General features: G+C 42.6%; 1 protein-coding gene across 1 annotated transcript in view; it reads right to left on the minus strand.

Moving 5' to 3' along the window:
- dpm1 (dolichyl-phosphate mannosyltransferase subunit 1, catalytic) overlaps positions 1-22,902 on the minus strand; it is an 81,103-nt gene that overhangs the window by 18,870 nt on the left and 39,331 nt on the right. The window contains exons 4-6 of the mRNA XM_041204518.1: positions 18,656-18,732; positions 18,550-18,575; positions 13,574-13,669 (exon numbers count right to left, since the gene is read on the minus strand). Coding sequence (XP_041060452.1) covers positions 13,574-13,669; positions 18,550-18,575; positions 18,656-18,732 — 199 coding nt within the window. The remainder of the gene's footprint in view (positions 1-13,573; positions 13,670-18,549; positions 18,576-18,655; positions 18,733-22,902) is intronic.

Below are 22,902 nucleotides of genomic sequence, written 5' to 3' on the forward strand. Positions count from 1 at the left end.
TTCTCTTCATAGTTTATCTTGTTATGACTGCTAGACATTACAAGATGGTTATGTTTTAAACTGTCTCTTTAAATCAAGATTAAAAAAGAGTAATGAAGAGGGTCATATGACCTGCTACTCATTCTGCCTGACGATATGCCTGTGTGGTCTGGTTACCATGGGAACAGGGGGCCCAGGTCAAACTTATTGGAATCAGCTGGCTTGGTTTTGTGTAAATTTAAAGACTCTCAGCAGTTTGACTCAGAAACCCTGAAGAGAGAGAAAGAGGGGGGTAGACAGACAGACATGTTGCTGCTATGGACAGCAGGCAAAAAGACTGTTCTCTGTTAGCTACCAGGCAAAATTCAGGTGGGAGCACCTGTCAATAGCTGCAGTTCAGGTTTGGCAGCTGCAACCATCAAGAGTCTACCTATGATGCTGTGAATAATATAACAACCTTAATGAGGTTATTGTAAGTAAAATGAATGTAAGTGATACAAAGTTGTGAGAGAAAGCAGGATGATGGATAAAATGCAGTTCAGAGTTTTAGACTTGGCAAATGATCTCTGGTTGAAAAGATGGAACCCATGGAAATTTAAGGTCACTGGAAGATTTACCCTGCTGAAGCTGGAAGAATGAATCACTGGAGTGGGCCTTGCTGCTGGAAGTCAGTTCGGCGATTCTCAGAAGACTGAGGGAAACGACTTTTACCAGACTCTGGACAGTACCACTCAGCGAAATGGGGAGAAGCTGGGAATTATTTTGGACTGGTTCATGTAAAGATTATAATTCTGTGAAGAGTGCCAAGTAATATATAAATGTGGCGTGGGATTATTGATCATAAGAAACTAATAAGGGATATCTTTTCAGTATTTAGTGTATTAGTTGCTTACCAAGTAATGTTTAGTCAATGTTGATTTCAGTTTGTTTGTTACAGTAAAAGTCTTAAAACTTAATCGTGTCATACGATTCCTTTAACTCAGTCACTGGGAATTCCAATCTCATCTAAAGTTATTGGTGTCAACAGGGATTGTAATAATCTCTAAATCTTGAACCGCTCTGCTCCTGAATGTAGTTTCATAAGCATGGTATCCAAAATTGATTACAATAATCTATATATAGTTTCACAGCATCAAAATAAGGTCAATTAATACATCTAAATCTTTTTCCTACTTCACACACTTACATATTCTACTTTTGGAACATTATGCATTGCATTAAATTTTACTAAATGGCTTCCAATATTAGTTTAGGCATTTGCCAAGTCTAAATCTCCCTAAACTGCGTTTTTATCCGTCATCCTGCTTTCTCACACAACCTTATATCACTTACATTCATTCTACTTACAATATCCTCATTAAGGTTGTTAATATAATTCACAGCACCATTACTGGACTCTTGATTGCTGCAGCTGCCAAACAGAAATGGCAGACATTGACAACTACCCTCCGTTTTCATTTTAAAATCAGCTTTTTGATTTTACAAACTTTCACTTTAACCACAATTTAAGCGCAGACTTTCTGAAAGTGTAGATGTATAATAACAACATTTCCATCAACCCCCGACTTCATTACATCAAAAAAATACATTTGTTGGTCGCAACCTACTTTAAAATCCATTTTAGCTTTGATTTACTATTTGTATTGACATTTGTTGGTTTTGATTATTTGCTTATAATAAACAATGTTTCTTCCATTATGACTATCAAGCTAAAAGGCTTCAAGTTTTAACATCATATTTCTGATCTCTATTAAAGGGCTATGTGCCAATGAGTTCCTATAAGTTCCCATGGCAGCTATCTTTATTTCTAGCTGACTGTAAAATGTATATTTTCTGGTGCCCTACCATCCATTCTTAATTAGCACATTCATTTAGATAATATCACCAACTTTAACACCTATGTGTTCTTTTGTTCTATTGTTGTTGACATCTTTTGATGATCTGCTTCTATCACTGCTTGTTCGTCCCTACAACCACACCCCCACTCCACTTCTCTCTCTCTCTCTCTCTCTCCGCCCCCCACACACACACCTTAAACCAGCTTATATTTCAACTCTTTCTTGGACTCGAACTCAAGTTCTGTCAAAGGGTCATGAGGACTCGAAACGTCAACTCTTTTCTTCTCCGCCGATGCTGCCAGACCTGCTGAGTTTTTCCAGGTAATTCTGTTTTTGTTTTTGTTTTGGATTTCCAGCATCCGCAGTTTTTTTGTTTTTAATTTTCTGGAATGTTGCTTGTAGGTTGAAGTAGAGGCCCAAGAACAAGTGGAAGAGTAGCAAGCAAAGACCAAGGTCCAGAAACCATGAGGTGTGTAGAAAAACTGGAAGAGTTTTAACTGTGACAATACTGATGATATGTTCAGGAAGGTGGATGGCTTGAGAGAGCGGGAATGCGCGCAGTTCAGCTGTGGAGGTAACTATGACCTACATCTTCCTAAATCTGCAACTTTTGAAGTCTGAACATGGCCACTGAAACATAAACCATTATGATGGCTGAACGGGAGCTGGAATTTTATTTTCCTCATATCTATAGAACCATAGAAAAGTTATGGTGCAGGAAGAGAACATTCAGCCCATCATAGCTGCGCCAGCCAAAAAGAGAAAAAAGACACCAGGCGCTGATTTTAATCCTACTTGCCAGCATCTGGTCCATAGCCTTGCAGGTTACAGCACTTCTGATGTAGATCCAGGTACTTTTTAAATGTGTTGAGTGTTTCAGCCTCAACCACCAACTTAGGCAGTGAGTTCCAGACGTCCAGGGTGAAAAAGCCTTTCCTCATATCCCCTCTAACCCTTCTACCAACCACCTTAAATCTATGCCCCCTGGTAATTGACCCCTCAGCTAGATGAAACAAATCTTTCCCGTTTGCCCTATCTTGGGCCCTCATAATTTTGTACACCTCAATTAGGTCACCCCTTAGCCTCCTCTGTTCTAGGGAAAACAACCCCAGCCTATCCAAACTCTCCTCATAGCTGCAATTTTCATGCCCTGGCAACATTCTTGTAAATCTCCTCTGCACTCTCTTCAGAGCAATCATGTCCTTCCTGTAATGTGGTGACCAGAACTGTACACAAAATTCCAGCTGTAGCCTAATCAGCATTTTATACACTTCCATCATTACATCACTGCTTCTGTATTCAATACCCTGTCAATAAAAAATCATTCCATTTGCTTTCTTAACCACCTTGTCTACCTGCCCTGCCACCTTCAGGGACCTGCAGACATGCACTCCAAGGTCTCTCACTTCCTCAATGCCTCTCAACATTCTCCCATTTATTGAGTATTCCCTAGCTTTGTTTGTCCTCCCCAAAAGCATTACCCCACACTTTTCCAGATTGAATTCCATTTTCCACTTCTCCGCTCACACAACTAAACCATTGATATTATTCTGGAGTCAACAGCTTTTCTCTTCGCTATCAACTATACGGCCAATTTTTGTGTCATCTTCAAATTTCCCAATCATGCCTCCCACATTTAAGTCTAAGTCATTAATATATATACAACAAACAGTAAGGGCCCCAACACTGAGCCCCGTAGAACACCACAGGAAATGGTTTTCCATTCACAAAATCATCCATCAACTGTTACCCTTTGTTTCATGTCACTGAGCAAATTTTGGATCCAACCTGCCACCTTCCCCTGTATCCCATGAGATCTCACTTTCCTGACAAGTCTGCCATGTGGGACCTTGTCAAATGCCTTACTGAAATCCATGTAGACAACATCTACTGCTCTACCCTCATCAATCCTCATTACCGCCTGAAAAAATTCTATTAAGGTAACAAGAGATGATATTCCACTAACAAAACAATGTTGACCATCCCTGATCAATCCATGCCTTTCTAAGTGACAGTTTATCCTGCAACTCAGAATTGTTTCCAATTATTTGCCCACTACCAAAGTCATACAGGCTGGCCTATAATTTTCTGGCCTGTCCCTCATACCCTTTTGAAATAATGCTACAATGTTCGCAGATCTCCAAAGCTCTGGGACCTCGTCTGTACCCTGAGGATTGGAAAATGATCCTCAGAGCATCTGCCATTTACTTCCTGGCTTCCTTCAACAGCCTTGGATACAATCCACCTTCAAGGATGCCAGTCCCTCCAGTACTTCCTTTCTCACTATGCCTATTGTATTGAATATTAAACACTCCTCCCCTTTAACCAGAATGTCTGCATCATTAGATTACAAAAGTAGGGCAGTCATGTTAGAGTTGTATAGAATCTTGGTGAGGCCACAGCTGGAGTACTGTGTGCAGTTCTGGTCACATTATAGAAAGGATTCGATTGCACTGGAGGTGGGGGTGGGGGGCAGAGGAGATTCACCAGGATGTTGCCTGGGATGAAACGTTTAAGCTATGAAGAGAGGTTGTTTGATAGACTTGGGTTGTTTTCACTGGAGCAGAGAAGACTGAGGGGCGACATGATCAAGGTGTACAAGATTATGAGGGGCATGGTCAGAGTGGATAGGGAGCAGCTGTTCCCCTTAGTTGAAGGGTCAGTCACGAGGGGACATAAGTTCAAGGTGAGGGACAGGATATTTAAAGGGGATGTGAGGAAAAAACTTTTTTCCCCAAAGGGTTTTGACGGTCTGGAATGCGCTGCTGGGAGGGTGGTGGAGGTGGGTTGCCTCACATCCTTTAAAAAGTACTTGGATGAGCACTTGGCACATCATAACATTCAAGACTATGGGCCAAGTGCTGGTAAATGGGATTAGGTAGGTAGGTCAGTTGTTTCTCATGTGTCGGTGCAGACTCGATGGGCTGAAAGGCTTCTTTGGCACTGTGTGATTCTGTGATCATCCTTCTCCTTAGTGAAGACAGAGACAAAGAACTCACTGAGTACACTGCCCACACCTTCTGCACCAACCCACAAATAACCATGGACATCTCTGATGGGCCCTACCTTTTCCTTAGTTATTCTATTGCCCTTAATGTACTGGTAAAGCATCTTTCAAGATTTTCTTTGATTTTGCCTGCCAATATTTTTTTGTATTCTCTCTTTGCTTTCCTAATTTCCATTTTTACTTCACCCCTGTACTTTCTATATGCCTCTAGGCTTTCTACAGTATTAGGTCTTTTGTGACTGTCATAAGCTTTCTTTCTCTGCTTTATCTTGGCCTGTATGCTTCTAGGTAACCAGGGGCTCTAGATTTGGCAATACCACCATTTTTCTTTGTGGGGACATATCTACACTGTGCCTGTAGAATCTCACCTTTGAATGCTTCCCACTCCCCTTCCTTTGGTTTTTCCTTCTAATAGCTGTATCCACTCTCGCCAGCTCACCTCTCAACTTTGTTGAATTTGTCTTCCCCCAATTTAGAACTTTTACTCCTGTTCTAAATTTGACCTTTTCCATAATGATGCTAAATCTAATTGCATTATGGTCACTATCTCCAAAATGGTCCCCCACTGCTACTTCATCCACTTACCCAGCTTCATTTCCTAAGACAAAATCTAGAATTGTGTCCCCTCTCATTGGTCTTGTTATGTGCTGGCTAAAAAAGTTCTCTTGAATGCAATTCAAGTATTTTAGGCCCTTTGTGCCCTTCACACTGTTCGTTTTTCAACTGATATTAGGGTAATTGAAGTCCCCAATGATTACTGCCCTGTTGTTTTTGCACTCAGGAATCTGTCTACATACTTACTCTTCTAACTCCCTTCCACTATTTGGGGGTCTATAGTACACTCCTGGTGGTGTGACTGCCCCTTTTTTAGTTATGACCTCAACACATATGGCCTCATTTGATGCTTCATTTAGTATATCATCCCTCCTCACAGCTGTAATTGATTCTTTAGCCAATAATGCTACACCTCCACCTTTTTTATCCTCCTCCCTATCCTGCCTCAAAACTCTATATCCAGCAATGTTGAGCTGCCATTTTTGCCCCTCCTTAAGCCAAGTTTCCATTATAGCGATGATATGATGCTGCCATGTGTCTGTGCCCTCAGCTCATCGGCTTTACTATGGCCCTTGCATGTATATATATATACCCTTTTAACATTGCCAAATTTCTGTGCTGTACACTTTTTAACCTGTGCTGCTTGTGTCTCTCAGAGTCACTCACTAATTCTCCATCTCCTGTTCCCTGCTCTGAATGTGCTCTGATTCCCACCCTCCCCGCCATATCTATTTTAAAACCCCCACCCCCCTCCAACATCCCAGTTCCATTCAGGTGTAGGCCATCCGGTTTGTAGAGGTCCCACCTTCCCCAGAACTGCTCTCAATGCCTCAGAAGTCTGATGCCCTCCCTCCTACAGCAGCTTTCCAGCCACATGTTTATTCGCTCAATTCTCCTATTTCTACACTTGCTTGCACGTGGGACTGGGAGTAATCCTGAGATTACTGCTTTAGAGGTCCTGCTTTTCAATATTTCTCCTTGTTCCCTAAAGTCTGCTTTCAGGATCTCATGCCCTTTCCTAAGTCATTGGTACCAAAGTGGGCCATGACTTCTGGTTGATCAGCCTCCCCTGGCTGGTTAAAACAATCCCAGATAGCTGGGAGCTTGATCTGATAGATTATAATAAAATTATATTTAATATATTCTCTTGGATGCATTCCATCTGGTACATTTTTGGGGCACAGGGGCACTAACGTATAGATGATTTTCCTGCTTCAGTCTTAGGAACATAGGAGCAAGAGTAAGCCATTCAGTTAAATCATGGCTGATCATCTACCTTAATGCCACTTTTCCGGGCTACCTCCATATCCCTTAACGTCATTAGTGTCTATAAATCTATAATTTGTCTTGGACATGATCAATGATTGAGCTTCCACAGCCCTCTACAGTAAAGAATTCCAAAGATTCACCATCCTCTGAGTGAATACACTCCCCATCTCAGTCTTAAACGGACTACCCCTTATCCTGAAATTATGTCCCCCGGTTCTAGACTCACCAGCCAGATTTACATCTACCCTGTCACACCCCATAAGAATTTTGTAAGTTTCAATGAGATCACCTCTCATGCTTATCTAGAGAATACAGGCCTAGTTTCCACAATCTCTCTTTGTAAGACAGTCCCGTCACCCCAGGGCCTAGTCTGGTAAACCTCTGTTGCACTCCCTCCATGGCAAGTATATCCTTCCTTAGATAAGGAGACCAAAATTGTACACAATACTCCAGGTGCGATCTCATCAAGGCTCTATACAATTACAATATTGTATATGTCTTCCATTCAATACAGTAGAGCAATTCCATGGAACGGAGTCAAAAACTGAAGCCAAGCCAAAGAGGAACTTTTAGGGTAGGTGACTAAAAACTTGATCAAAGTGATAGATTTTAAAGAGGGTTTAAAAGGAGCAGAGAGAGAGATGGAGGGCCTAGACTGCTGAAGGCATGGCTGCCAACATGGGGTGAAGCAAATAAGGAATTAACGAGAGGCCAGAGAAGAAAACAGAGATCTTGTAGGCCTTGAGGAGGTTGATGATAGAGAGAGGCCATGGAAGAGTTTGAATATGAAACTGAGAATTGTAAAATCAAGCTCTTTGTGGATTGAAGGCCAATACAAGTCAGCAAGCACAGAAGTGATGGGTGAACGGGGATTGGTGCTGGTTAGGATACAGGCAGCGGAGTTTTAAATAAGCTCAACTTCAGGAGGCTGGAAATTGTGAGGTGGACAGGAGAGCTTTGGAATAGTCAAGCATGCAGGTAACAAAAAGAAAAGAAAGACTTGCATTTATATTGCGCTTTTCAGAATGCAGGACATCTTAAATTTCTTTACAGACAGACAATGGAGTACTTTTTAATAAGTGTTGTCGATATTGTAATGTGGGAAACATCAGTCTCCACACAGCAAGCTCCCACAAACAGCAATGTGATAATAATCAAAATCTATTTTTGCAATGTTGATTGAAGGATAAATATTAACCGGGACATCGGAGATAACTCCCCTACTCTTCTTTGAAACAGTGTCATCGGATCTTTCATATCCACTTGAGAGGGCAGACAAGGCATCAGTCTAATGTCTCATTCGAAAAACATCAGCTCCAACAGTACTGTGCTGGATTGCCAGTCTTGATTTTTGTGTGCAAGTTCTGAGAGGGATTTGAACCCACAGCTTTCTACTCAGAGACAAGAGTGCTACTAGTGGAGTCACAACTGACACCATGGCACCAAAAGCATGGATGAGAGCTTCAGCAGCAGTTGAGTTGAGGCCAACCTCCTCCTGCCCTCTAATATATAGTTCACAATTCTGGTCTCCATATATAAAAATTATATGGAGAAGGTGCAAAATATATCAAAAAGAACTGAGAGGTTATAACTATTAAAGACTGAACAGGCTAGCGCACTTTTCTCAGAAAAGAAACGGCTGATGGTTAACCTGATGAAAGCCTTTAAAATTATGAAAGGATTTGATGGGTATACATAGAGAAGTAGTTTCCACTTTTGGGGAGACCAAAATTAAGGATCATAAATATAAGAGTCACCAAGAAAACAATAGGGAATTTCAGGAGAAAGTTCTTTACCCAGGGCTGTTAGAATGTAGAACTTGGTACCACAAGGAGTAGTTGAGGTGAACAGCATAGATGAATTTAGGGGAAGAATAAGCACAGGAAGGAAAAAAGGTTTTGTTGATAGGATTAAATGAAGACGTGTGGGAGGGGCCAATGCAGAGCAAAAGTACCTGCATTAAGCAGGTGTACTAAATGGCCTGTTTCTGTGCTGTACATTCTATGTAATTTTATGTAAAATCCACTGGGATAAACAAAACTTTGGAGCCTTGATTACACAATATATCTAGGGGAGGCAGTAGCGTAGTGGTATTGTCACTGGACTAGTGAAGTGCTCTGGGGACCTGGGTTCAAATCCCACCATGGCAGAAATGGAATTCAATAAAAATCTGTAATTAAAAGACTGCCAATGACCACAACACCATTACTGATTGTTGTAAAAACTCATCTGGTTCATTAATGCCCTTTAGGGAAGGAAATCTGCTGTCTTTGTGGTTGACCAAGAGCAGTTGGGGATGGGTAATAAATGCTGGCCTAGCCAGCAACGCCCACATCCCATGAACAAATAAAAAAAAGTAGGATAATCCTAATAGGACTTCAGAAGAAACATTATTGCAACAGATCAAAAGAATAAATATCAGCACTGTTACACAAATCTTCAGAATGACTACATTTACATTGGCATAATTTAACCAGCAGTTCACCCCTTGACCCATGTCACTTCCAGTTTTTGGTAGCTGAGGTTAATCAAAGCAGAACTGAGACAGAATACTCCACAACTATTTTCTGTGGAAACTGCTGAAATCAAAAGTAAATTAAACCAACTCAGTTACAAAGATAAAACGGAAATGCAGATGCTGGAAATCCAAAACAAAAACAGAATTACCTGGAAAAACTCAGCAGGTCTGGCAGCATCGGCAGAGAAGAACAAAGTTGACGTTTCGAGTCCTCATGACCTTTCAACAGAACTGAGTAAAAATAGGAGAGGGGTGAAATATAAGCTGGTTTAAGGTCGGGGAGACAGGGGGGAGAAGTGGGGGGTGGGGGAGGGGGAGTGGTTGTAGAGACAAGCAAGCAGTGATAGGAGCAGATAATCAAAAGATGTCACAGACAAAAGAACAAAGAGGTGTTGAAGGTGGTGATATTATCTAAAAGAATGTGCTAATTCAGAATGGATGGCAGGACACGCAAGGTACAGCTCTAGTGGGGGTGGGGTGAAATAAGACTAACAGGGCATAAAAGATATAGATTTAAAAATAATGGAAATAAGTGGGAAAAGAAAAATTTATATAAATTATTGGAAAAAACAAAAGGGAGGGGGAAGAAACGGAAAGGGGGTGGGGATGGAGGCGGGAGTTCAAGATCTAAAGTTGTTGAGTTCAATATTCAGTCCGGAAGGCTGTAAAGTGCCTAGTCGGAACATGAGGTGCTGTTCCTCCAGTTTGCATTGAGCTTTACTGGAACAATGCAGCAAGCCAAGGACAGACATGTAGGCAAGAGAGCAGGGTGGAGTGTTAAAATGGCAAGCGACAGGGAGGTTTGGGTCATTCTTGCGGACAGACCGATGGTGTTCTGCAAAGCGGTCGCCCAGTTGGCATTTGGTCTCTCCAATGTAGAGGAGACTGCATTGGGAGCAAAGAATAGAGTAGACTAAGTTGGGGGAAATGCAAGTGCTGCTTCACTTGAAAGGAGTGTTTGGGACCTTGGACGGTGAGGAGAGAGGAAGTGAAGAGGCAGGTGTTGCAACTTTTGCATATGCATGGGGAGGTGCCGTGGGTGGGGGTTGAGGAGTAGGGGCTGATGGAGGAGTGGACCAGGGTGTCCTGGAGGGAACGATCCCTACGGAATGCCGCCGGGGGGGGGGGTGAAGGGAAGATGTGTTTGGTGGTGGCATCATGCTGGAGTTCGCGGAGCATGATCCTTTGAATGCAGAGGCTGGTGAGGTGATAAGTGAGGACAAGGGGGACCCTATCGTGTTTCTGGGAGGGAGGAGAAGGCGTGAGGATGAATGCGCGGGAGATGTGCCGGACACGGTTGAGGGCCCGTCAACGACCGTGGGTGGAAAACCTCGGTTAAGGAAGAAGGAGGACATGTCAGAGGAACTGTTTTAGAATCAGAACAGATGTGATGGAGGTGAAGGAACTAAGGGAATGGGATGGAGTCCTTACAGGAAGCAGGGTGTGAGGAGCTGTAGTCGAGGTAGCTGTAGGATATTGGTGGACGGTCTATCACCAGAAATTGAGACAGAGAGGTCAAGGAAGGGAAGGGAACTGTCATAGATGGACCATGTGAAAATGATGGAGGGGTGGAGATTGGAAGCAAAATTAATACATTTTTCCAGGTCCCAACGAGAGCATGAAGCAGCACCAGATGTACCAGAGAAAGAGTTGTGGGAGGGGCCCGGAGTAGGACTGGAACAAGGAATGTTCCACATATCCCACAAAGAAACAGGCATAGCTGGGGCCCATGCGGGTACCCACAGCCACACCTTTTATTTGGAGGAAGTGAGAGGAGTTAAAGGAGAAGTTGTTCTGTGTGAAAACAAGTTCAGCCAGACGGAGGAGAGTAGTGGTGGATAGGGATTGTTCGGGCCTCTGCTCGAGGAAGAAGCTAAGGGCCCTCAGACCATCCTGATGGGGGATGGAGGTGTAGGGGGATTGGATGTCCATGGTGAAGAGGAGGCGGTTGGGGCCAGGGAACTAGAAATTGTTGACGTGACGTAAGGTGTCAGAGGAATCACGAATGTAGGTGGGAAGGGACTGGACAAGGGGAGAGAGAAGGGAGTCAAGATAACGAGAAATGAGTTCCGTGGGGCAGGAACACGCTGACACGATCAGTCTGCCGGGACAGTCCTGTCAACTCGCAGACACTTCCTACCTTTCCTTGGACCATGACCCCACCACTGAACATCAAGCCATTGTTTCCAGGACCGTCACTGACCTTATCTCCTCTGGAGATCTTCCTCCCACAGCTTCCAACCTGATAGTCGCCCAACCTCGGACGGCCCGCTTCTACCTCCTACCCAAAATCCACAAACACGACTCTCCCGGCAGACCGATCGTGTCAGCCTGTTCCTGCCCCACGGAACTCACTTCTTGTTATCTTGACTCCCTTCTCTCTCTCTCCTTGTCCAATCCCTTCCCACCTACATCCGTGATTCCTCTGACACCTTACGTCATATCAACAATTCTAGCTCCCTGGCCCCAACCGCCTCCTCTTCACCATGGACGTCCAATCCCTCTACACCTCCATCCCCCACCAGGATGGTCTGAGGGCCCTTAGCTTCTTCCTCGAAGACAGGCCCGAACAATCCCCATCCACCACTACTCTCCTCCGTCTGGCTGAACTTGTTCTCACACTGAATAATTTCTCCTTTTAACTCCTCTCACTTCCTCCAAATGAAAGGTGTGGCTATGGGTACCCGCATGGGCCCCAGCTATGCCTGTCTCTTTATGGGGTATGTGGAACATTCCTTGTTCCAGTCCTACTCCTGGCCCCTCCTACAACTCTTTCTCCGGTACATCGATGATTACTTTGGTGCTGCTTCATGCTCTCGTCGGGACCTGGAAAAATGTATTAATTTTGCTTCCAATCTCCACCCCTCCATCATTTTCACGTGGTCCATCTCTGACACTTCCCCTCCCTTCCTTGACCTCTCTGTCTCAATTTCTGGTGATAGACCGTCCACCAATATCCATTACAAGCCTACCGACTCCCACAGCTACCTCGACTACAGCTCCTCACACCCTGCTTCCTGTAAGGACTCCATCCTATTCTCTCAGTTCCTTCACCTCCGTCGTATCTGTCCTGATGATGCTACCTTCCAAAACAGTTCCTGACATGTCCTCCTTCTTCCTTAACCGAGGTTTTCCACCTACGGTCGTTGACAGGGCCCTCAACTGTGTCCGGCCCATCTCCCATGCATTCGCCCTCACGCCTTCTCCTCCCTCCCAGAAACATGAGAGGGTCCCCCTTGTCCTCACTTATCACCCCACCAGCCTCCGCACTCAAAGGATCATCCTCCGCCATCTCCACCAACTCCAGCATGATGCCACCACCAAACACATCTTCCCTTCACCCCCTCGGCGGCATTCTGCAGGGATCGTTCCCTCCGGGACATCCTGGTCCACTCCTCCATCACCCCCTACTCCTCAACCCCCACCTACGGCATCTCCCCATGCATGCACAAAAGATGCAACATCTGCCCCTTCACTTCCTCTCTCCTCACCGTCCAAGGGCCCAAACACTCCTTTCAAGTGAAGCAGCATTTCACTTGCATTTCCCCCAACTTAGTCTACTGCATTCGTTGCTCCCAATGCGGTCTCCTCTACATTGGAGAGACCAAACGCAAATTGGGCGACCGCTTTGTAGAACACCTTCGGTCTGTCTGCAAGAATGATCCAAACCTCCAAACCTCCCTGTCGCTTGCCATTTTAACACTCCACCCTGCTCTCTTGCCCACATGTCTGTCCTTGGCTCGCTGCATTGTTCCAGTGAAGCTCAACGCAAACTGGAGGAACAGCACCTCATCTTCCGACTAGGCACTTTACAGCCTTCCGGACTGAATATTGAGTTCAACAACTTTAGACCTTGAACTCCCTCCTCCATCCCCACCCCCTTTCCGTTTCTTCCCCTTCCCTTTTGTTTTTTCCAATAATTTATATAGATTTTTCTTTTCCCACCTATTTCCATTATTTTTAAATCTATATCTTTTATGCCCTGTTAGTCTTATTTCACTCCACCCCCCCCACTAGAGCTGTGCCTTGCGTGTCCTGCCATCCATTCTGAATTAGCACATTCTTTTAGATAATATCACCACTTTCAACACCTCTTTGTTCTTTTGTCTGTGACATCTTTTGATTATCTGCTCCTATCACTGTTTGCTTGTCCCTACAACCACACCCCCCCCCCACCTTAAACCAGCTTATATTTCACCCCTCTCCTATTTTTATTCAGTTCTGTTGAAAGGTCATGAGGACTCGAAATGTCAACTTTGTTCTTCTCCGCCGATGCTGCCAGACCTGCCGAGTTTTTCCAGGTAATTCTGTTTTTGTTTTCAACTCAGTTACAATGCTGTTTCACTAGTGCTGCAATCACTCTCTTTTAGGTAGGAGTCCATAGTATTTATCATATGTGCTTCCTACCTGATGAGTTTTCTTCTCAGATCCCAGCCAAATACTCCTCCATCCCCTCTATAACGAGTACCAGACACAACATCATAATTTCCTTCCTTTTGTTTTCTGTAATTTTTATGTATTAAAAAACATAATTACACTCAAATTTACAGAACAGCTTGAGGTTTCTGATACAGAAAGCTAGTAACAAAGTCATTCTATGGAAAATCCACTTGTATCTTTTCATTTCAAACTTCTCAATAACTACTGCCTTCACTTGCCAGAAAGGCACCTTCTCATTGCACTGAAAAACAGTGAATCTTTTTACGTATTTTGGATGTGGAAAGAATCATTTGAAACGTACTTTTAGTGCCTGTCTTGTATATTAATAACAACACGTTTAAACTGGATTTTAAACTTAAAGCAAAAGGGCAACCATATTTTTCTAATTTGTTGACAGTGCTTGGCTTAATTTTAAAAGCATGTGACTACAACTACTTTCAGAAACTGTCAAGTTATAGCATGATGAAACTGAGTTATGCATCTAAACCAATCCATTTAATCATTCCATACAAAACAAAAAGACAACCGTTTGCTCATCCAGGAAACTCAACGAAGATAACATCTAAAGAAATCAATGTATGGAAATTTAGAATCTATTGAAAAATGTAACTTTCAAAGTATTATAAAATTGCTTCCTTATATATATGACGCTAACCCACCCTCACTACATGTCGCAATAGCACGATGGCACAGGTAACTCGTCCAGAAAACTATTTTATTTATACATTCATGGGATGTGGGTGTCGCTGGCTAGACCAGCATTTATCACCAATCTCTGATTGCCCTTGAGAAGGTGAGCTTCCTTCTTGAAAAGCTGCACTCCATGCGTTGTAGGAACACCCACAGTGCTATTAGGAAGAGTGTTCCAGATCTTGACCCAAAGGGCAAAAAGCCCAAAAGGCAAATCTCTTCTGATTTTAGTATTACTCCATTGAAACATGTAACATTTGAGAATTTAACTAGTTATCACACCACAATGACAGCACATCATACCACAGACCCAACTACCTTTGCCAGCAAGCCAACAAATTAGTAGATGCAATCAGTGGCAGATGGCCCACTGTGCTTTCAGCGCTCTATTTAATGTTTCAGTCAAAAGTATGTCTCCACTAAAAAAAAACTAATGGCTGCTTGGGCAAGTAGGTGGAGTTTTTCTCAGTCCAACCTTTTAAAGATTTCATCTGCTGCAGTGAATGAAACCATGCTTGCTGCCATGTTTTAGATTCACTATGGATCTTCATACACATGGGAAGGAGATGATCATGGTGGGGGTGGAGAGAGGCTGCAATCAGCAGGAGTGAGGCTGTAGGTTTCCTCGAAGGGCTGGAGAATCACATGCTCCTGCTGGCCCACAAAGAATGCTGTAAGAGGCACCTACAGAATCACACAGTGCAGAAGAGGCCCTTCGGCCTATCAAGTCTGCACCGACACGTGAGAAACACTTGACCTACCTACCTACCTAATCCCATTTACCAGCACTTGGTCCATAGCCTTGAATGTTATGACGTGCCAAGTGCTCATCCAGGTACTTTTCAAAGGATGTGAGGCAATTCGCCTCCACCACCCTCCCAGGCAGCACATTCCAGACCGTCACCACCCTCTGGGGAAAAAAGTTTTTCCTCACATCCCCACTAAATCTCCTGCCCCTCACCTTGAACTTATGTCCCCTCGTGACAGACCCTTCAACCTCTCTTCATAACTTAAATGTTTCATCCCAGGCAACTTGCTGGTGAATCTCCTCTGCACCCCCTCCAGTGCAATCACATCCTTTCACCAGAACTGCACACAGTACCCCTGCTGTGGCCTCACCAAGGTTCTATACAACTCCATCTGCCACTTATCTGCCCATTTGACCATTCCATCTATATCTTCCTGTAGCCCAAGACACTCAACCTCACTGTTAACCACCCGGCCAATCTTTGTTTCACCCGCAAGCTTACTAACCCTACCCCCACATAGTCATCTATGTCATTTATATAAATAATGAATAATAGGGGACCCAGCACAGATCCCTGTGGCCACTGGACTAAACTACATCAATTGCACTACCCTCATCTACACACCTGGTCACCTCCTCAAAAAATTCAATCAAATTTGTTAGGCCTGACCTCCCTCTGACAAAGCCATGCTGACTACCCCTGATCAAACCTTGCCACTCCAAATGGAGATAGATTCTCTACTTCAGAATTTTCTCCAATAGTATCCCTACCACTGATGCGAGACTCACTGGTCTGCAGTTCCCTGGTTTATCTCGACAACCCTTCTTAAATAGCGGAACCACATTAGCTGTTCTCCAGTCCTCTGGCACCTCCCCTGTGGCCAGAGAGGAGTTAAAAATTTGGGTCAGAGCCCTGCGATCTCCTCCCTTGCCTCCCTCAGGAGTCTGGGACACAGATCATCTGGACCTGGAAATTTGTCCACTTTTAAGCCTGCCAACACCTCCAATACCTTGTCACTCCTATATCAATTTGCTCGAGAACCTCACAGTCTCTCTCCCGGAGTTCCATACCTTCATCCTCATTCTCTTGGGTGAAAATGGATATGAAGTATTTGTTCAACACTCTACCGATGTCCTCTGGCTTCACCCATGGATTGCCCCCTTGATCCTTAATGGGCCCTACTCTTTCCCTGGTTATCCTCTTCCCATTGATATACTTATAGAATATCTTGGGATTTTCCCTACTTCTACCAGCCAGAGCTTTCTCATATCCCCCTTTGCTCTCCTTATTGCTTTCTTAAGCTCCAACCTGCACTTTCTGTACTCCACTAATGCCTCCGCTGATTTGCTCCCCTTTTACCTGCTAGAAGCCTCTCTTTTCCTTCTCATCGTGTCCTGAATATCTCTGGTCATCCATAGTTCTCTGGGCTTGTTACTCCTTCCTATCACCATAGAGAGAACATGTTGAGCCTGTACCCTCCCCATTTTCTTTTTGAATGACCCCCACTGCTCTTCTGTAGATTTCCCCACAAGTAGCTGTTCCAAGTCTACCTTGGCCAGATCCTGCCTTATTTTACCAAAATCCGCTCTCCCCCAATCCAAAACACTTTTTTGCAACCTAGTCTATTTCTTTGTCTGTAGCAAGCTTAAATTGTACCATGTTATGGTCGCTATCACTAAAATGCTCCCGCAGCCACCTTTATTCCCCAGAATTAGGTCCAGCACTGCGCTGTCCCTTGTTGGACCCTCTACATATTGACCTAAAAAGTTCTCCTGTACACATTTCAAAAAATCCACTCCATCCAAGCCCTTAACACTATGTCTATCCCAATTAATGTTGGGAAAGTTGAAATCGCCTAATATAATTACCCTATTGTTATTGTTTTACACACCTCCGCGAATTGTGCATATATTTGCTCCTCAATATCCCACTATCTGGGGGTCTATAATAAATACCTAACAATGTGGTTGCCCCTTTTTTATTACTAAGCTCTACCCAAAAACTTCATTCGATGCCCCCTCCAGGATATCATCTCTCCGTACTGCAGCAACTGACTCCTTAACTAATAATGCAATGCCGCCTCCTCTTTTAGCCCTTCCCCTGCCTCGCCTGAAGATTCTATATCCCGGAATGTTGAGTTGCCAATCCTGCCCTTCCCTCAATCACGTCTCTCTGATTGCTACTATACCACAATTCCACATGTCAATCCTCACCCTTAACTCATCCATTTTACCTGTAATACTCCTGGCATTAAAGTAGAGGCCATCCAGCCTTGCCTTACTCCCTTGAAGCTTAATGCAGCTGTACTCCCTCTTACTTGATTGTTTTACTGTATTATGATGTATCCCTAAACTGCTAATTTTGTGTCCCCTCCCCCTGCCGAATTAGTTTAAACTCCTCCCAACAGCACTAGCAAATCCGCCTGCAAGGATGTTAGATGTAGACCGTCCCGCTTGCACAGGTCCCATCTTCCCCAAAAATGGTCCCAGTGATCCAGGAATCTAAAACCCATCCTCCTGCATCAACTCTTAAGCCACGTATTCATCTGCGCAATTTACCTCTTGACTCAGCAATTCCAGTCCCCATTTTACTGCCAACTTTCCTGAACCCTGAGAAACCTGGATGGCAACTGTTAAATTTAAATCAGGCTCCCAACTGCACTGTAGGAGCCTGATTAAACATATTAACAACAGCTATCCCATAATAATGAAAATGGGTACATATGTAGCTGGCAGGGATGCACTGACCATTTATATAAAAATAACTAAATGCCCTTCCTCCCCACACCACCCAACGGATAGGAAAGGGAGGATTAATAGTGAGGCCACTGTTCTTGTTTTTAAGGGGATTTGGAGACAGACTTGAGGAAGGTACTTTCCAATTATGGAATGGAAACTGTGTAGTCACGTATCATTAAATCTAATAGGAACAATTTACTAAATAAATGAAGTATATAAAGTAAAAAGTAGATGCAACACTCAGTATCATAAATTTAGTAGATCAAGAGTTTAGGAGGCACAAACTTTATTCAGACTCCATAAGGAGAAGCAGTTTTTTGTAATCTTCTGAACTCCGAATTAAAGTACAATTTCATTTAGAATATGGTTTTACCATATTAAAATATTGAGAGATAGCTGGAATGCAACACACCTATTTTGCATGAGAGGAGAGTACAATAGTGGTGTTTTTGTGCTGAAGGTGGATATGAGGGCTGTTTTGAATTAATCAATGAAAATGATTTTGTTAGACCTGGCACTGGTTTATTTCATGTCATGTCCCTTGTTTGTGATTGAATCACAACAATTATAAAACAAAGTACCATAAAATCAGGCATGAAATCAATGGAATTAACTGGGAACAGATTGATGTCATCATGAGCTGATTTATTCATCATTTATACTATATCCTAGAACCACAAAATATTGAAAAGATAACCTTATCACCTAGTGTATAACCAATGAATGATACAAAGTTGGCTACAAAAACAGAAAGAATAATACTCACTTTATGAATTCAGGGATAAATTTTGGCTAAAGGTAAAGGAAAAAGGAATTGGTTACTTCAATATATTAAATGTAAAAATCTACCAATAAAGGGAAGATAAACTTACATGGTGTGAAAGATCAGCATCCATTATAATGACAAAGTTGCCAGTGGCATGCTGTATTCCATGGATATATGCTGTTCCTAAAGTAAAAACGAATACTCAGAATAAATATTTTGAGCAGTTCATTTTGTTGACTTTCCAGGACAGGTATAAAAAAAGATTATAATAAAACATATTTTTAAAAAGCAGTTTAATATATAAAGCAGGTTGTTTAAATCAGTTGTACTGGATAGCCCACTAAAAAGGAGATATATTTATAAATGATTTTATGCTATTCCATCTGAACATTAAAATAAAATGATAATTATAGTGGTTCTTTATTAAGGAAAAATAAAACGGATTACTTCTCAACATCACTGGGTCCATTGATGTTTGTGGTATATAAAAAAAATTATTTAGACTTGCATGTGGGGGGGGGGCCTGATTTCCAATTTTGCAAAAGGTACAAAAATTGGTTGTATCGTTGATAGTTAGGAGGAAAGAGGTAGAATGCAAGAAGATGTAAATAAATAAATGAACAGTAAAATGGCAACTGGAATTCGATCTGGAGAATTATGAGGCAATGCTTTTGGTAGTTCAAACAAGGCAAGGGCATATACAATAAATAGTAGGATTCTAAGAAGTGTAGGGGAATAGAGAGACGTTGCAGTGTATGTTCACAGAACCCCAAAGGTAGCAGGACAGGTAGATAAGATGGTCAAAAAGACTATAGGATACTTTCCTTCATTGTCTGACGCTCCAGTATAAGAGCAGGGAGGTTATGCTATAACTGTATAAAACACTGGTTAGACTGCAGCTAGAACACAGAGGACTGTTCTGGTCATCACATTACATAATGGAGGTGATCACACTAGAGAAGGTACAGAGGAGATTTACGAGTGTGTCGCCAGAATTAAAGCATTTTAACTATAGGGAGGGGTTGAATAGGCTGAGGATTGTTTGGAACAGAGGAGACTATGGGGAGATTTATATAATTATTGGGGGTCTAAACAGAGGGACCTCTTCCTCTTAGTAGCAAGGTCAATAACCAGGGGGCATAGATTTGAAGTAATTGGTAAAACGATTGAGGAGTAATTTTTTTTTAGCCAGAAGGGGTGTAGAACTCACTGCCTGAAAGGGTGGTAGAGGCAGAAACTCCCACTGCATTTTAAAAAATACTTGAAATGCACTCAAGTTGCCATAACGTACAGGTTGCAGAATTCAAGAACTGGAAGGTGGGCTTAGACTAGATAGGTATTCTTTGGCTGGCAAATAGGCAAATGGCCTCCTTCTGTACCATGAATCTATGTTTCTATTTCTAAGATCACCATTTTGAAGTCAGATCTCCAAGCACCTGTACTCTCCTATTAGTAGTCCATATCTTGTAAAATCATGTTCTACAAAGTTGCTGAAAGTGGATCTTACTACAAGAAAATGCAATTACTAAGTATTCTCATGATAGCTAACTTCAGCCTAACTGGATGCTTTCCAAAACTAAAGTGCACAATTCCTTGAAGAGCAAGATGGATTCCAACAGTTTGTGAAATCTCGTCTTATTAATTTTTTTTTACTTATTTCTATGTCAGATTTGAGCTACTGTCAGATTTGAGCTACTGTATCAAAAGGAGATTTTACTTTATTTACAAGTAGATTTTTATATTTATGGCTGGTACACCATAATAAGTCAATCTTGTAGTTACACTGCACATCTGCCACTGGCTCAATAGCACAGCATTGCTGATTTTGCAAAATTAATGTTAGGATTCTGTAACAAGAGGAATTATAACATTGCATACCAGCTGCAGTACGTACAATGGGTGCATAACATGATTTAAGGTCTTTTTAAAACTTATTAGAAATTGAATTGTATTACTATTAACTCTTAACATTGGTTAGGGGAGTGAGGCGAGGAAGGGGGTTGTGAAGGCTTGGGGAGGGGGGGTAGTGACAGAGTGGGGGTAGAATGAGGGAAGGGAAAGAGGAGGAGCGTGAGGGGAAAAACAGGAGCAGAACAAGAAAGGGGGAGAAGAGGAGGGAATTGGGAGTTGCAAGGCAACTGAAGCAGGAAAGAAAAGGGAAGAATACAGTGTAAACTGTCACTAAGTAATGGTATGAAGGCAGCTGCGTCGTACATTTCTCTGCACTCCTACTGGTATCCACTCTGATTTGGCAATCAAGCTGACAGATAACCTCATTGCCATTAGTTTTCTTTTGCACATTTGTAAAGCTGGGAATTGTAGAACTGAGTGATGAATCATCAATGATTGACAAGCCAGGAGAATTAAAAGATGAACCAATGGTAACATGACTAGTGTCTATGAGGCAGGGTCAAGCCACAGATTCAGGACAACAAGCCTGGTAAATTACAGTCTAGGTGTTGAAAGAGTAAATTTTAACATAATTACATTACAGTGAATACTTACAATTCAAAGAAAAATGAATCCAACAATAATCTTCTAAAATATAACGCACAAATCATTATCAAGCAACCCAGGAGTGGTTAGTGTGTAGAATATATTTACATCTATGGTTCTATAAATTTGAAACAGGTGCAAGAACAAGGCTATAGGTCAGGCTTGTCCAACCTTTTTGAGTAGGGTGGGCACATTTCAATTTTTCTTCCATTCGGGGCCGATGACCAAATTTCGGAATGATAAGGTTTGACACAACATTAAACATGAATTTCAAAAAATGCTGAGGTATGAAAAGAACAATTTGTTAAGCAAGAAAAAGTCACAGCCGATAAATTGATAATTTAGAAAAATGAGTAATAAATAAAGACGACCAAGTTTGAAAGGATAAGAATGTGTGTGTGCCCAGCTGACGTCCTGTCTCGGGGTGCTCACTCACTCACCCTCACTGCATCAGAGTGGGTGAGAGTGCCTGTTGGTGTGTGGGTGAATGAGAATCCCAAGACTGGGAGTGAGCCAGACACACATGCTCCCCTCTCGCATATCTCAACCAGCCACCCACCCACAGCCAGGGGAACACGGCCACAGCTAGGTCAGAGCACTGGGAGCTGGGGGAAAGCAGCCGGAGCCATGGGAAAGTGTGGCAAGCGGAGGCCCCGTGCGCTCTAGCGTCTCTCTTGCTCTGTCTTCACAAACTCGCAGTTGCCAGTGTTTGCTGCTCTGTCAATCACAGGGAGAGAAACAGACTGTGATTGGAGAGCAGTCCCCTGCAGAAATCTTCAAACTCACTGACCCCTCTTACCGGAATTGTCAACAATCGTTTGGGGGTCACAGAGGAGCTGGACAAGCCTGCTATTGGTAGAGAGCAGGGTACTGATTTTTTTTTTTGGATCGATCTATTTAACAGTCGATATGACACACCAGACCGAGTTCCCATGCTAAAAACTTCTATGTTTCTACACTACTAACTCAAATCACCAGTGCACAATTTCAATTAATTTTATAGCAATCAACGTTACATGACTGGAGTTTTAATATTGCAAAGTCTATCACAGTGTCATCCAAAATTCCCCCTAAGCTGTGCAGCATCCCAGAAGTCCCTGAGTAGGCTGCACACAAGTCAGTTCCTTTAAATTATCACATATGTGTAGCTGCACAAAATAAATTTAAAGGGACCGTGCACTTAACAGTTGCCCGCAAACTCTACAAAAAAAAAAGGAATATTGGTGCCACCTACAGCTGTAATGGATATGTTACACTCAAATGTTGACACTTTTAAAATGGATTTTGCCACAAGCAGAGCCTGACATAGGAATTTCAATTTGAAATGGAACGCTACAACCAATTAAATATTTTAGTAGCATTTTAGGGAGAATAGGGTGTGCATATTTGTATTTATCAATGTAGGTGGCATACATTTTGGAAGTGACAGTTTCCAGCGTTTGGACCCAGTCAGTGGTCAGCAGTGATAAGTATAGAATAGAATTTAATTCTGTAGTATGATTTAATGATTCACAGCAAATTAGATGTTACTGGTCTTGCCAAGTGGATTAGAGCAGTTGTCAGTTAAGGAAAAGGACATCCACTTTCCCTAGCATCTCCTGCCCTATTAAAGCCAGCACATGAGCTTCTATAGCACTTTCTTGGTTAGATAGTAAGGGGGCTGGCAAACAGCTAGAGAAAATTTGAAGAGGGGAAGCAAAAGAAAAATTGTTGTGTGTGTACTAGTACTTAAATGTACATGCATGAAATATATTTGTAGATACGTTTCGTAAAGCCCTTTTCCCGTAAGATATTTTCAATCAGCTCTGTGCGGCAGCCAAAGATGACATGGAAAAAAGTGCTGTGCAAGGTTGCAAG

Source organism: Carcharodon carcharias, chromosome 14 (genome assembly GCF_017639515.1).
Source record: "Carcharodon carcharias isolate sCarCar2 chromosome 14, sCarCar2.pri, whole genome shotgun sequence".
NCBI lineage: Eukaryota > Metazoa > Chordata > Chondrichthyes > Lamniformes > Lamnidae > Carcharodon > Carcharodon carcharias.